The sequence below is a fragment of the Trachurus trachurus genome, assembly GCF_905171665.1.
Source record: "Trachurus trachurus genome assembly, chromosome: 22".
Lineage (NCBI taxonomy): Eukaryota > Metazoa > Chordata > Actinopteri > Carangiformes > Carangidae > Trachurus > Trachurus trachurus.
The window spans coordinates 17,389,965-17,403,555 of record NC_139907.1 but is presented as its reverse complement, the minus strand read 5'-3'; the positions used below and the strand labels follow the sequence as shown (position 1 = coordinate 17,403,555).

General features: G+C 40.1%; 2 protein-coding genes across 2 annotated transcripts; one reads left to right on the top strand and one right to left on the bottom strand.

Moving 5' to 3' along the window:
- Positions 1–4,659: 4,659 nt before the first annotated feature.
- zdhhc22 (zDHHC palmitoyltransferase 22) lies at positions 4,660–5,597 on the top strand (the record flags this gene model as incomplete). The annotated part of the gene is made up of 2 exons (XM_083999014.1): positions 4,660–5,215; positions 5,320–5,597. The coding sequence occupies 2 exons, from the start codon at positions 4,660–4,662 to the stop codon at positions 5,595–5,597; spliced, it is 834 nt and encodes a 277-aa protein (XP_083855140.1).
- A 1,136-nt stretch (positions 5,598–6,733) lies between these two features.
- On the bottom strand, positions 6,734–12,402 carry cipca (CLOCK-interacting pacemaker a). The gene is made up of 4 exons (XM_083998077.1): positions 12,173–12,402; positions 10,955–11,077; positions 10,324–10,493; positions 6,734–9,161 (listed from the first exon to the last, which is right to left on the bottom strand). The coding sequence occupies exons 1-4, from the start codon at positions 12,195–12,197 to the stop codon at positions 8,325–8,327; spliced, it is 1,155 nt and encodes a 384-aa protein (XP_083854203.1). The 5' UTR covers positions 12,198–12,402; the 3' UTR covers positions 6,734–8,324.
- Positions 12,403–13,591: the final 1,189 nt, after the last annotated feature.

Below are 13,591 nucleotides of genomic sequence, written 5' to 3'. Positions count from 1 at the left end.
ATTTTGGCCAAATCAGTATGGGCACTAGTAGTAGACATCGTCATGGTAACGCAATGCTGAGGGAGTGGTTCATTTGCATTTAAAGGGAGGGGCCACTGAAACAGACCGTTTTGCAGAGCCCTGTTTTTGAAAATGCTGTGATGTCTGATCTTTGGGGTATTTTGACCGAAGCACGTCACAGACATGTATTTAAGACACCCAGGAACTATTTTAGTTGGTGCAAAAAGGAGCATAATAGGTCCCCTTTAACAACTATAATTTAATTTATGCAGAGAATGCCAAATCTGTATTACAGAGAGTTTGGTCATGAACAATCCTTGCGGTGCCAACTGAATTTAGGAATGTTTACATCAATATCTCATGTAGCATTATACAATATGACAAATTATATATACACTGGTATATTTTTTACCTAATGCTTTCATATCTTTGAGTGTGTCAGACCATTGTGAGTTATGCTCAAATTGCAATACAGGATATTTTTTTATTTTGAATGAGTTTGACTTGAATTGGATTATACATAAAAACATTCATGTCTGGTTTCTGTCTCTGCAAATGACTTCTTGAATTTCCAGACAATACAATACACAGTCTTAAACACTGACACTCCAGGAAATGTCTTATACCATGGTCGATGATTTTGTCCATTGATCCCACCCTCATATTGATATATACTTACACTGCTAATATGTTGTTTAAAGCTAAGGTTCAAGACCATCACAATGAAGCTCATATGTGACAAAAAGGTACTGAAAAATGAGATTTAATGTAATTCAAATCTTTTTCAGGAAAAAAAGTCACATTCAAAGCTCCTTCTGACTTTATGTTTGATATTCCTGGAGCCTCAGTGCTGCAGGCACTGTTCTGTTCTGTCTCTTTCACTCTCTCCATGAGAAGCAGAGAGGATTACGTGATTATTTGATGCTTCACAGCGTAAGAGGAAGTGGTAACTCACAAATCTACAAAGGATCTTCATACACCTACTTCACTGTTTGATCGTTGTGTTCGGCTGGACCTGTGTCCACATGCTCAGAAAAGAAAAACAGCCAACCACATAAAATAGATCCATGGGTAGAGGCTTATGTTTGCTTATACATTTCTGAAAAGTCTAACTCATGTTGAGCAGCTGTTAGATGTTGTACAAGCCATCTCTCCACTGCAAGCTCCTTTTTCAATCTCAGCTTAGAATCTTCTGAAATATTAATGCGTGTGTGATACTTGAAGATGACCAGTATTCATTCGCTCCCTTTTCTTGGGAGACCTACTGAGTGTGCACTCCTCCTGGAGCTGTCGCAGATTAAAATTTAAAGTGGTAGACCTCTGAAAAGCTTTTGATTGGACCTTTGCCTCAGGAGTGAAACATGAAAAAAACAAGGTGAACCTGAACCACACCACTGAGAAAATGAGTCAAACTCCAAACAGCAGAGAGAAGAACAGTAAATTACACTTTAACATACAGTAGCTAATAAAATATACACATGGCTACATTAAATACTGTGTGGGAGTTTATTATCTGCTCACTTGCTCCTTACTGGTGTCATTGGATTCATTTCCAATTGAATCTATGTTTTATAAAAGCTACTAACAGTGACCACTCAAGCCTGATGGCGATTGTAGAGAGTTAAAAGCTATAATGACTCTCATGTAAATAGAGATGTTCATTAAAAAAATTAGAGGTCTTCGAGAGCCTATAATATCTCTATCTATTTATGGAAGATTCATAAACAGGAGCCTGCAACCAAATGGAGCTCCTCTGTAATTAATGAACAACACTAATTGCCAATATCATTATCCCTGATCTTCAGATCTGACACAGCCATAGAAGACGGCTTTCTGCCTCCACATTAAAAATTCAACTCAGTATCTAAATATCACTTTCCATTACAAAACCTTTCAACCAATTCAAAGTCCTGCCATAAATCTGGCATTTTCAAAGGCCACTTCTTTTCTTCATAGTCAGGTGCAAATGGCAGAAGTCAGGAGTTCATTCAACATGACCATAATATCAAAAAAAGTGCAAATTCATCTCAGCTATGAGCCCAGTTTGCCTCAGGAAAATCATCCGAGGCAGCATTTAAAACCTTGCATTTCTGTGCTAAAACCTACAGCAGAATTAACATGGATTCAACAGGTCAAACTACTTTCACACTTGACCAACACAAGGCTTTGTGTCTGCACAACCCCCCAACACAACACACTGAGCAGCAGCAGACGACGGCGGCAGAGTGGAGGCAGCATGGCCACAGCATGAAGGGAAAAGCCCCACAGACTCCCGTGTTTACCTCTGATCACAGTGAAGTGATCAGTAAAAGCCCCCAGCTCAGCCCTCTGACTCCACGAGGAACAATAGACCTGTGCCTCTACTGGCAGTAAGGGCTGTACCTTGTTTTGAGGTACAGATCTGACACGTTGCCAGAAACATCCTCATCCTCACCCGGCCAGTAAAACAACACAGCAGCGTGATGCGCGGGGCTGAAGGAAGCGGAGGTTTGACTACATCTTTCATTAGTGAAAGAAAAGCTGGTTCTCGAGCCAAGTGAGCGATATTTAGCGACTGTGCTCCCCCAGCTTATAATGCTACTGCACCACTCACAACAGTCTGCACACCCGCCTCCCTCCAGCTCTCCAACTTGATGATAACGATTGCGCCACAAATAGCGCCAATAAACCGCTTCTCCGCACCTTTAAATCGCTAAATATCCATAAATTACTTATTTTAAAATCCACGTCGCTCACCTCAAGAGGCGTCCTGGTCGCTGGCGTCTGGTGGTGATGGAGATGCTGCTGTTTTTTTTTTTTTTTTTTTTTTTTTTACCCAATACCAAGAAACAAGAGAAACTCCCACCTACTTAGGGACCGTATGACAATTAAACACCTGCCACAATAGGCTGCTAAGGGAGCGTCAAGGGGTGTTGAGAAGAATATTTTGATCATGTTTATGATTTTATGATATGAGAATAAATAAGGTCATAGGTGCAATAATGTGTTCAGATAGGCTATGCACTTATTTACTTATTTTCGGATTAAATGGTTGGGGCGATGAGGAAACTGGATATAGGAAAAGTGTGGAGTCGGAAGGCTATAACAATAAAACATAATAAATCTACAGTGCTATGACAGCAGTCAGACAGGACAGGTTTAATGACTGAGGATGCATTGCCACCTACAGGAAAACCGTCTCTCTTGCAAACGTCTGCTTTTATTTATTTTATTTTATTTACACAATAGCCTACTTGTGCTTGAGTGTTTGTTTCATAACACTTAAAAATGTTTATTCCACTATATTATGAGTATATTGAATAGACTTGCTACATCTACTTAGCATCTGCACATTACAAAGTAAAATTTAGACTCTCCTTCAAAAGAAATCTTGAATGAATGAATGAATTGATGAATGATTCTGCATTGAGTAAATTAAACTGCACTGTTATGCAGGGATTTGTTCTTTTGATGTCTTTAATTCATTCTTAAATATACAGTATATATTTTAATTTAGGTATTTCCTCCTGGACCTGATGGACCTGATCATCTTTTCAATCACTATAAACAATAAAATGTCTAAAAGGACATTGCCCCACTTATTCAGCGGGTGGACACTGGATACAGGTGAAAACACATTCATTTCTTCTTCTTTTTCTTAAAGCCAAATTTAAAAAAAAAAAAACAACAACAATCTTTCATCCAACACTACATATCCACACAAACTGGCTGGTTTTGTGCTGTGATTATGGTGATTATCCACTAGTCTCTATGGACGTGTTCTGCCTTGAAAGGTCATGTTCTCCTATAGTAAATGTAGGTAGACGTAGACGTTACAGAAATATTAATAAAAAGGAAAGAAAACAGACGCATCCAGACCAACAGGCGGCGGTAGACAAAGCAGCAGACACCATTTTAATGAAAAAAGACGTCAATGTGATTGAACAACACCTTCGTCTCTGCGTTTGAATGAACGTGCCGAGCTCCGTGGTGCTGAAAGGACAGCTCCTCTGCTCCTCTGCTCCCTGACACCTGCAGGTAGGTGGGAAGCCCCGGACACGGTGAGCACGGTATTTTCTGATATTACATAATAATTTCAAATGCGTCTTCAAGGAAATACAATGATTGGCGCCTTCAGCTGCACCGGTTTGATCTGATTTGAATTTAAAGAGAGGGGATCAAGGAGCCCTAGATAGATCGTAACAGAAAATGCTCTGTGTCATCTGGGGCATGCAGTGGAGCTTCCCGGTATTTTCATACGGAAGACCCCTGTTCAAGAGCATAAAGACCCAGTTTTGTTTTCACTGTGCGGTTTGCACTGTGTGTTGGTACCTACTGTAGGTCAGCAGATACCATGTGAAAAGGCTGGGATATTCTTGGTATTCTCAGTGGCCCCTGAGAATCCCCAGACCTACATTTGCTCAGAAATGAGTTTTTCCTCAGAGCAGACAGAACAGCCAGGACATACAATATTTATAACCTTATAGGACATTACATTACTTAGACTCAGATGCTTTAAGTGAATAATACTGACCTAGTTGTTAAGATTGGAAAGGACAAATCTAAAGGTGATATGTAAAAGCCATAACATAGAAACAGCTGTTGTATTTGGATCTATCATACTGACCTCTTATTGTCTTACTCACATCTCTGCTGTGTCTTCTTCACTCTCATGCAGACATGTTCACCAGGATGTTAAAGTTGAGACTTCTCAACGCTGTGGCACCTGCGTACTTCTTCACAGCCACAGCGGTCACCTTCATTTTGCACTTCTGCTTCTTCATCCCAACAATATTCCCGAACGTGGACGCGTCACCGAGGGTGACCACAACTCTCCACACAGTTGTTTTCCTCTTCCTGATGTTCAACGCGTTGGGAAATTACATAATGACTATCAAATATCCTGCTGAAAGTGCCAACGAGACTGTGGTTCCAGTGTGCTCGCCACACTGCTCAGACAAAGTGGACGCCCACTACCTCCTGAACGGACGTCACTTCTGCAAACTGTGCAAGAAGGTGATCCTGAAGAGGGACCACCACTGCTTTTTCACAGGGAACTGCATCGGCAATAAAAACATGCGCTACTTCATCATGTTCTGCATCTACACATCATGCACATGTTTGTACTCTTTGGTTCTCGGCGTGGCCTTTCTAACAGTGGAGTACTCCATCTCCTTCGAGAACCCGCTGACCTTCCTCACTCTTCTCCCCCTCTCCACCGGCTACTTCTTCATGGGTGAGTTGCTGGTGTTTGTATTTCCACTTCAAAGCCGATCATATGAGGCACATATGAGGTTTTCTGAGAAATTCACATCCTCCCCTCTCAATCTCTCCTCACAGGAACTATCTCAGGCTTGCAGCTGTTCGTGGTGCTGATGCTGTACGTGTGGCTGGGCATCGGCCTGGTCTGCGCCGGCTTCTGCTGCCAGCAGGTGCTGCTGGTGGCACGGGGACAGACCTGGTGTCAGATGCAGAGGGGGCAGCTGGTGGAGAACCGCAGCCCCTGGAGAACCAACCTCAAGGATGTGTTCGGTACCCGCTGGATCCTCGGCCTTCTCGTGCCTGTGCAGACAGCGGGGATGTGCTCAGATGACATAGATGCACACAAACAAGACTGAGTGATAACCACATATTGGTCATATCAATAGCTCCCAATAGCTCGCACAAGTTGTAGAAAATGCTTTCCGGGGATCCGTGTGGTGATTGACTAAACTAAATGGATGCTTTATGACTTCTATAAAGTAGTCATGAAATAGTTAGCTGTTAGTATACATTCCTTTAAGGACAGGAGCCATATAAGCAATGTGAAACTTTTGAATAAGTGCATAGTGTAAGTTTATCATTCTAAGTAGCTTTTTACAAGGCAATATTAAGACAAATAAATTGGTTGTTTTTGAGATACAAAACGTTTTACATGCACTTCTAGCGACATGCTTACATTACACAGACAGCTTTGCGTAGGTGCATGCATTCACAGCTTTGCAAACTTGTATTCTGCTTTTGATTTGACCGCCGTGTGGCAGCGCTCTGAGATTATCAGTCAAAGTACGTCGCTCTTCCAGACTTTCTTGTAGGACACTACAATGTCACATTCAGGAAAATTCAGTTTTTACAACAATAATTCACTTTGACACTAAGGGCTAGCAGACAGAGAAAACTACAGTGTCTATAGCATCAACTGCCAGGCTTGACACCACTGTTTAGACAATACAATACACTGCTACGTGTTGATGTTTTCTACTCAAAAGGATGTGACTCACTCAGTCAGACAGTTGGATAAAGGTACAGTAATCTGCTCCTTTATAAGAACGGGTGAATGATGGAAATGTGAAAATGATTACCATATTATTATCCAGGGTATTATTCACAATGTGCCATAAGATTGTGTCTTACATGCTTATTGATGACCCCAAAGATGAGGTTATACTGCTAATGATAGAGCCTTCTCTATAAGACTAGTGTGGACTTTTCACTGTTATGCTGCTGCTAGAGCTACTGACATACTCAACATTGTGTCAAAGATGTTTTGGATTTCGATAAGTATACTTTTTAGAGATATTTTGTCTATTCCTGTTATACCAATAAAAGTATTCAAATCACAAGCAGCTGTTTTTTGTTTTTCAAAGTAACACACATGGAGGAAAATGCAATAAATGACAGAGAGGAAGTAGTCCTCAAACCCAAAAGTTTTATGAGAGTTCATAGTCAAACGGATTAAAAGTGATACAGAAAGCACATTTCACAATAACAGCGAAAAGCAATATTCATGATGATGTTTGCCACTCTCCTTTTCCTCTTTTAAAACCAAGACTGATATGTTACTGATACTTCTCATGATTAGAACATTTTGAAACAGCAGTGTTTTGGTGCTAAAAATGGATAAAACGATAGTTGACATCATGATTAAAATTTAACCAATTGGGACTTCATTTTTCTTTATGATTATCTTTCCACTGCAACTTTGACTGTGTAATGTTGGCACAGCTAAAGTTTGTTTTACACTTTCAGAAAAGAATGTGAATTCTTTGGGGACATTTAAATACATTCAACTTTCTTCCACATAAAGCTCACAAAGAAGAACGGAAATCAAAGCTGCTCAAATGCTGATATGAAATACAAACATAAACATGTTCAAAAAGGCACAGGCATCCAGTTAAACATTTATATTCACATTATTCTATCAAGACTCAATGCTCAGATAGAGATATAAGTCATAACATTTTGTCTAAAAATGACAGTAATTCCGTACCTAAAGTGCAAGAATTTGTAATAGTAATAGTAACTAAATGAGAATATTTAGCTGTCATTTCTGTCTTAAAGGTTTGAGTAACACTACATCATATTAAGCTTAAAACTGCAGGAAGAATAAGGCAGCAACATATACAAAGTCAAGACAAATATTAGCTACAGCACTTCACTTGCTACAGTTTAAGTTTTTTCCTTCGTCTTTAAATGTATCTTGAGAAAAAGAGTTTATTTTACCAGTGAACTGGCAAACTTGTTATAATGTGCTTCTTACTTTGTTTATATGATTCAAACAGCTTTAAGCTTGTTCAAAAACAATATTAAAAATAAATAATATTGACACCAACTAACAACTTTATATTAAAAAAACAAAACAACACGCTTAATTGTGAGTGATCCACTTCTGGATACAGACAATATCTCTCTGTTCAGTCACATAACTATACAATATATTAACAAAGGAAATAGAAAAAAAACCTCAATGACTCAAGACGCAGGTCAATAGAGAGAGAGAGAATGCAGGCCACATTAATTCCATACTGGGTTCTCTATTTTATCTAAAAAGTAAAAATGATGCTTATGTTTCCTCCCTAGAAATCACATTCGAGGCATATTCTGTATGAATTAACCGCATCGGTCCTCACATGTGCTGTAAGGCATGCATTTATGCAATTAGAGTTCAAAATATAGAAGGCATAGCCCTATTGCAAGTGATACTTGCTATTTTGAAACAGCAGAGGCAAGAAGATTTCTTATAGGCAAGGGTTTAAATGAAAACATGCTTCCTATCTCCCACATGAAAATAGTGGATGTGGTGCATCTTGCTGTTTGGAGCTTAGACCAGCAGTTCTGAATCTTTTTTGTCTCCTTCATCTGCAAATGTAAAATGATTTGTACCTCCATCCTCCTGCAAAAGCATGAAAGCATAAGGTTTAGTTTTGTAACTGCTGGGTTAGTTATAACGCTTTATGTTGCGTTGACTATTTCACAAAGAGAAAGCTTTTTCTTGTAAAGACTTGATATATTTACTTAATTTGTTAAATCATCTTCTGTTCCACTGATTGAGAACTGCTGGTCACATGCACCCCATAATTCATACTTTAAGCCAGGACTCTCTGAGCTTTAGCCCCCCACTGTTCATTGTCCACATCCTGCAGAGAGAGCTGGAGCTTAGTCCAGAGCTGTGGGTCTCTGCTGCTCAGAGCCTCCAGCAGCAGAGCAGTTTGCTCTTGGAGCTGCTGCAGCTGGCCCTGGGTGTGCTTATTCTCCTTCATCAGCTGCTTTGTACGCATGGTGATTCCCAGCAAACCAGACTTGCTGAGAATATTGTAGGTATTGCTGAAACGTTTCAATTTGTTACTGTCCATCAAGAGGGCGTCCTGGTATTTGTCAGCATGGAGAATGTCACTGTCCAGCTCCATCCCGAATTCATCTGTGCAGGGGGTCAGGGAGCTGGTTCCTGCCAGCGAGAAGAGAGAGCTGTCACTGAGCTGCTCCTGACTCTCGACCGCCTGCGCCTGGTCGTTTGATGCTTCAGGCATGGAGATGGGTTTGGCTGGACTCTGCAGTGCCGGTTGTGGGCTCGGGAAGCTGTAGGGCCTGTGGCTGTGGCTGTGGTGGTGCCTCCTCTGTCGCTGGTCATACCCTGAGTGCCCCCTCATCCTGGAGGATCCTGCCTTCTTTGTGTGCACGTCTGTGGGGTGAGGGGCGATTCTGGGGTACGACTTGAGGATGGGCATGTAGCCTTTTGATTGTCGAGTGTTTTCAGAGCAAGTCTTTGGAGAGCTGCCGCTGCTGCTGCTGCTGCTGCTGCTGCTGCTGCTGCTGCTGCCGCCGTTTGAAACCATTGGTTGGAGAAGAACCACCTGTGATTGAGGCACCACTTCCAAGGGCGAAGGAAAACCCCACTGTTTTTCTGCTGGGGCCACTGAAGATGCCTAGGGTGGAAAAAATACAGTACCTATTAAAATATTACGCTATACATAATGTATTATACACATGGATCATGTACAAATTGAAAAACTCCAAAGTGCATTGCAAATAAAAATAACACTCAAACTACAATGACCAGAAAGATTTCAAGAGGAACTATGCAAGTCCGGTCGCTTTTCCGCAGTTTTGCTAACCCTCCTCCACCACCCTGCATTTGTTTACAACGAAGCCGGCTAGAAAGCAATCAAGAGAGCGGTAGATAACACTATATATCATATATGATGTTACGATGTGTATATTTGTGTGTAGTTCAATCTGTCGTAAATAAGTAATTACGGGTTATGGGTGTGTTTGTGTCGCGGTGCGCAGAGACGAGAGCTGGGACACCAGGGCGGCTGCCCCGGTTTTGCAAGGTTGGTTTTCAGCCAAGAGACGCAATAAGAGACACGTACGTGGAAGGCAAAGAGCGTCCAGTCTCCCTCATAGTTAGTAAAATTAAGCCATTTATTAAACCATCACAATTACTCTAAAGCTGTTTAATTAAGGTAGAAATGTAGCATAGTTAAACTACAAATCCTGCATAGTTCCTCTTCCCTAGCTAAAGGAAATTCAACAATGAATTCATAGTAAAGAATGACTGAATTATGATCCTATGAGAGAAAAGCCTGAATAAAAAAACTCAGTTGACATAACAAGTCAGTTTTTTCTTAGAAACTGAGAGTAAAAATATCTGCACAAGGTAAGTTAATAGCCTGCTGGAAACAGATGAAAAAAAAAAAAAAAGGCTTGCCAGAGATTTAAAATATTCTTTAGGCTGTGGTGGAGAAGTTTATGTAAATTGACTGATTTAGTTAAATAATTGTGACTTAAATGTCCACTGGGGTTTCCACTCTCCAGAAGATACAGATACTGGCAGCAGATGAAAACAAAACATAACACAAAGATAAATACCATATTTCTATTATGTTTTTTTCACTACTCCTTTAACGGCATCATCTTGTTGCATCCTCCTCTTCTACAGTGACACAAGCTGTTCATTTTCACTAACCAGTTAAGGTTTGAATCGAAAAGCATATATAAAGAGTGCAGAGCCAAACAAGCTGAGCAGAATCTTCTAGGACTAATGAAACAAACAACTCTGGGCAGAAAATACAACGCTGTATTTACCTGATTTAGAACAAAGTTGTTCATGATGATCATTGGAGAAAGCCCAGCGTATGAGCCTCCCATCAGAGCCACCTGCGGACCATTCGGGTCATGGCCATAGATGGACCCAGTCCTTCCTGCATCCTCAGAGTCAGTCAGGTCGACTGTACTTAAGTACTCTGAGCTGGCATCTGAGGAGAGAAGACAAGCATATGGGTGTCATCATGGTTAAAAGCGACAGACTGCCCTCTCTTTTGTGCACTGTAACTGAGAAGAATAGAATCTCCACGAAAACAGTGGCAGATGCAGATAAGCACCTCTAGAGGATACCATCAACCCGATGAGGTGGATTATACCAAATCCAGGTCTGCCCTGATGGTGCAAATAACGGTCATCAGAAAAACTGCCCCAATAGAGGATAGCCTACATAGAGAATGTGACCTAGATCCCCCATTTTGATTAGACATGACCTTGTTTATGACTTCACTGTAATTTATCACTAAACATTTAAACATTTTCTGTCTAGACTAATACCATTTCACAACATGTGCCACACTATCAATTACACCATGTGAGACTCTTTGCTTTCAGCATTCATACTAATAAGGCACTCAAATGTTTATCTTTGTGAAACAAAATGACTGAATCAAACCTGAAAAGCCTGAATCTCTCTCCAGGTCAGACTTGGATGCTCCGAGGAGTGTTGCCCTGGTGAACGCCGGTGTCCTGTGTCTGTCGGGTCTACTAAAGTTGCTCATCGTCACCCTAGTCTGTTCTGGAAAAATAGAGAGTAAAAGGATGAAAATCTAAGCATTGATTTTCTGATGGACAAAATGAAATCGAAAAAAAGTAAAGAGACACAGTCAACTTGTAACTACAATTTGGTTTGTTTCTGGTTTAGTTTATCGTCATTTGTCATTTTGATATCTCAAAGTAAGGGTAATTAAGGACTGACTGAATTATTACTATGTCATCTTTGTTTATTAATCATTTACAATTACATGACGGGTCAATAGGTCAGTGTTATCTCCATGATCCCTCAACTTTTTTTTTTTTTTTTTTACCAAATGACCAGAAAATAAGAAACAGTAATCAGGTATAATCTAACACATGTAAATATAACAACCCTGCTATTAATACTTATATCCCTCCATAAAATACTCATTATCATATTAAAACTGTGTGTTGGCTTAGTGGCACGTCATGTTTGTGCTTTGTGCAAAACAAAATACACATACATACACCACCTAGTCCTCTTCTTTTAAAGAAATGCTAATGATGAGAACGAATTAGTTTAGCTTAAGTTTTGTAAAGTCAAGAACTTGCAATATTATTTCAGGTTGGTGTTTAGAGGCCTGCCACTCCCACACAATTAGCCTGGCTAATTACATAGTCATTAGCTAATGTAAGATATGCTCTTTTCGCCATCCACCGTCAAAAAATGTATGTAACTGATATTGTAAGTAAGAAAAAACGTAAAGGTTAACAATAATAAATATCGTCGGCTGTCAAGGGTTTCATGCAGCCAGCGGTTGTTGTTGCGTACTGTACACAAGCAACTTTGTCAACTGACGTTATCTAGCAGCTAAAAACTTGACAAACACTGGTTAATTTGAGCTTGTCAAGATGGTCAAGACGACTAACGTTACGCTGCTACAAATAAAAACATGCCAATTCATTAAATGCAACATTAATAACAGCAGTCACGTTTGCTGTTGTCTGCATCCACGCGATCTGTGTGTTTACTGCCCTGCCCCTGCCCTGCTGGCTGTTAGCTCAGTTAGCTAGGCTAGGCTTTAGCTTTGCAACCAGCTCATCACTGCACCAACGATAGCATATTCGGCTATTGGTATTATTTTATAGTCCTTACCAATGCGTCTTTTCCTTGAAAACATGTATCCGGTTATATTGGCACCCGAGGTTATAGTTGGCCTCCAGTTACACTCGTCTCCCAGCTAACGCTAGCAACGCCTTGTTGGGATGAACACCAACAACCTTATTCCTCAGTAAGGTCTTACAGGTAACCGCAGTTCTCCTGTGAAACTTTGATAGATTTCCTCTCTTTTTGCAATCAATGTAAGTATGTAATTATCCAACGTATTCCTTTGGTTTTTTGTCAAACACAATGCCTCGGTGGGGTTGGTTATAACTCAGTGTTCGTCTGCCTCCGAAGGGTGGAGCAAAGAGAGTGGGGGGACCTTTAAGTCAATGAGAAGGGAAGAATTACAGAACTAAACGTGACTGGGCGAAGGCGTTGCCAGGGAAACGGGTCTAATCCAGATGATGAGACAACAGAAGCGCTGGGTTTTGGGGTTTGCAGTGTGCGCGGCCCCTGCAGGTTTAGACTATATGTGGCTCTTCAAACTCATTTGGGCTAAAACTCTACTGTATGTTATGTACGTCATATGGAAAAACAAACAAAGAAAAAAAAAGACCAAAGAAAAACATCAATAGCAAGCTATTGCCTGTGAAAATTTGAAAATGATGTGTAGCTATGTCAAATGTAGGCTATAGAATAATATCAGTTTACTCATTTGTAGGGGTTACAATAAAATAAATCACACAAGACAAGCTGACAACCATAACAATTTAATTACAAAATAAATATTTAAATGAATTAAAATGCTAAAAGAGTAGAAACGTTACTTTTTACATTTTCATAGACATTTTCTTTGTGTAGGCTAGTACATGAAAAAAACAAATCAAAGGACATGACTTTATATAACTACTTCAGTTGATCCCTTCCTCACTGCAGTGTTTCCATAAACAGACACAGGAAGACACCTGTGGTGTGGGCGTGTGTGACTCATGTGTCACCAGGGTCCACACAAAGAGAAATATTTTTCTTTAATATAACTGCGGAAAGCTTGTAACCACAGTAAACAAAATAATAACAACTGTGATCAATGTTCTTCAAAAAGCATCAATATTATCAAATCAGGGCTTCTTTAGAGTATTGATTATTGATCTGCCCTCTCTCCTACTGGGCTTTGTCACGTCCACCGTGCAGCCTAGCACACACTTCCTAGTGTGTGTGTGTGTGTGTGTGTGTGTTTTTATTTTAATATAATAAACTGATTCCAAATAGCTGAGGTTTTAGTTTACCTGTAAAGCAGCTATAATTACTACTCTATCCTGCCCAACAAAACAAGCAATAATAGGGAGATTTCAAAGAACAATTTGGATTATAACAATTTGACAATTTCATATATTTATGTAGCATATAATCTTCTGCGGACGACTTGAACTTTTCTGGTAAATATTGAGTGTGAATTTGCAATAGAACACT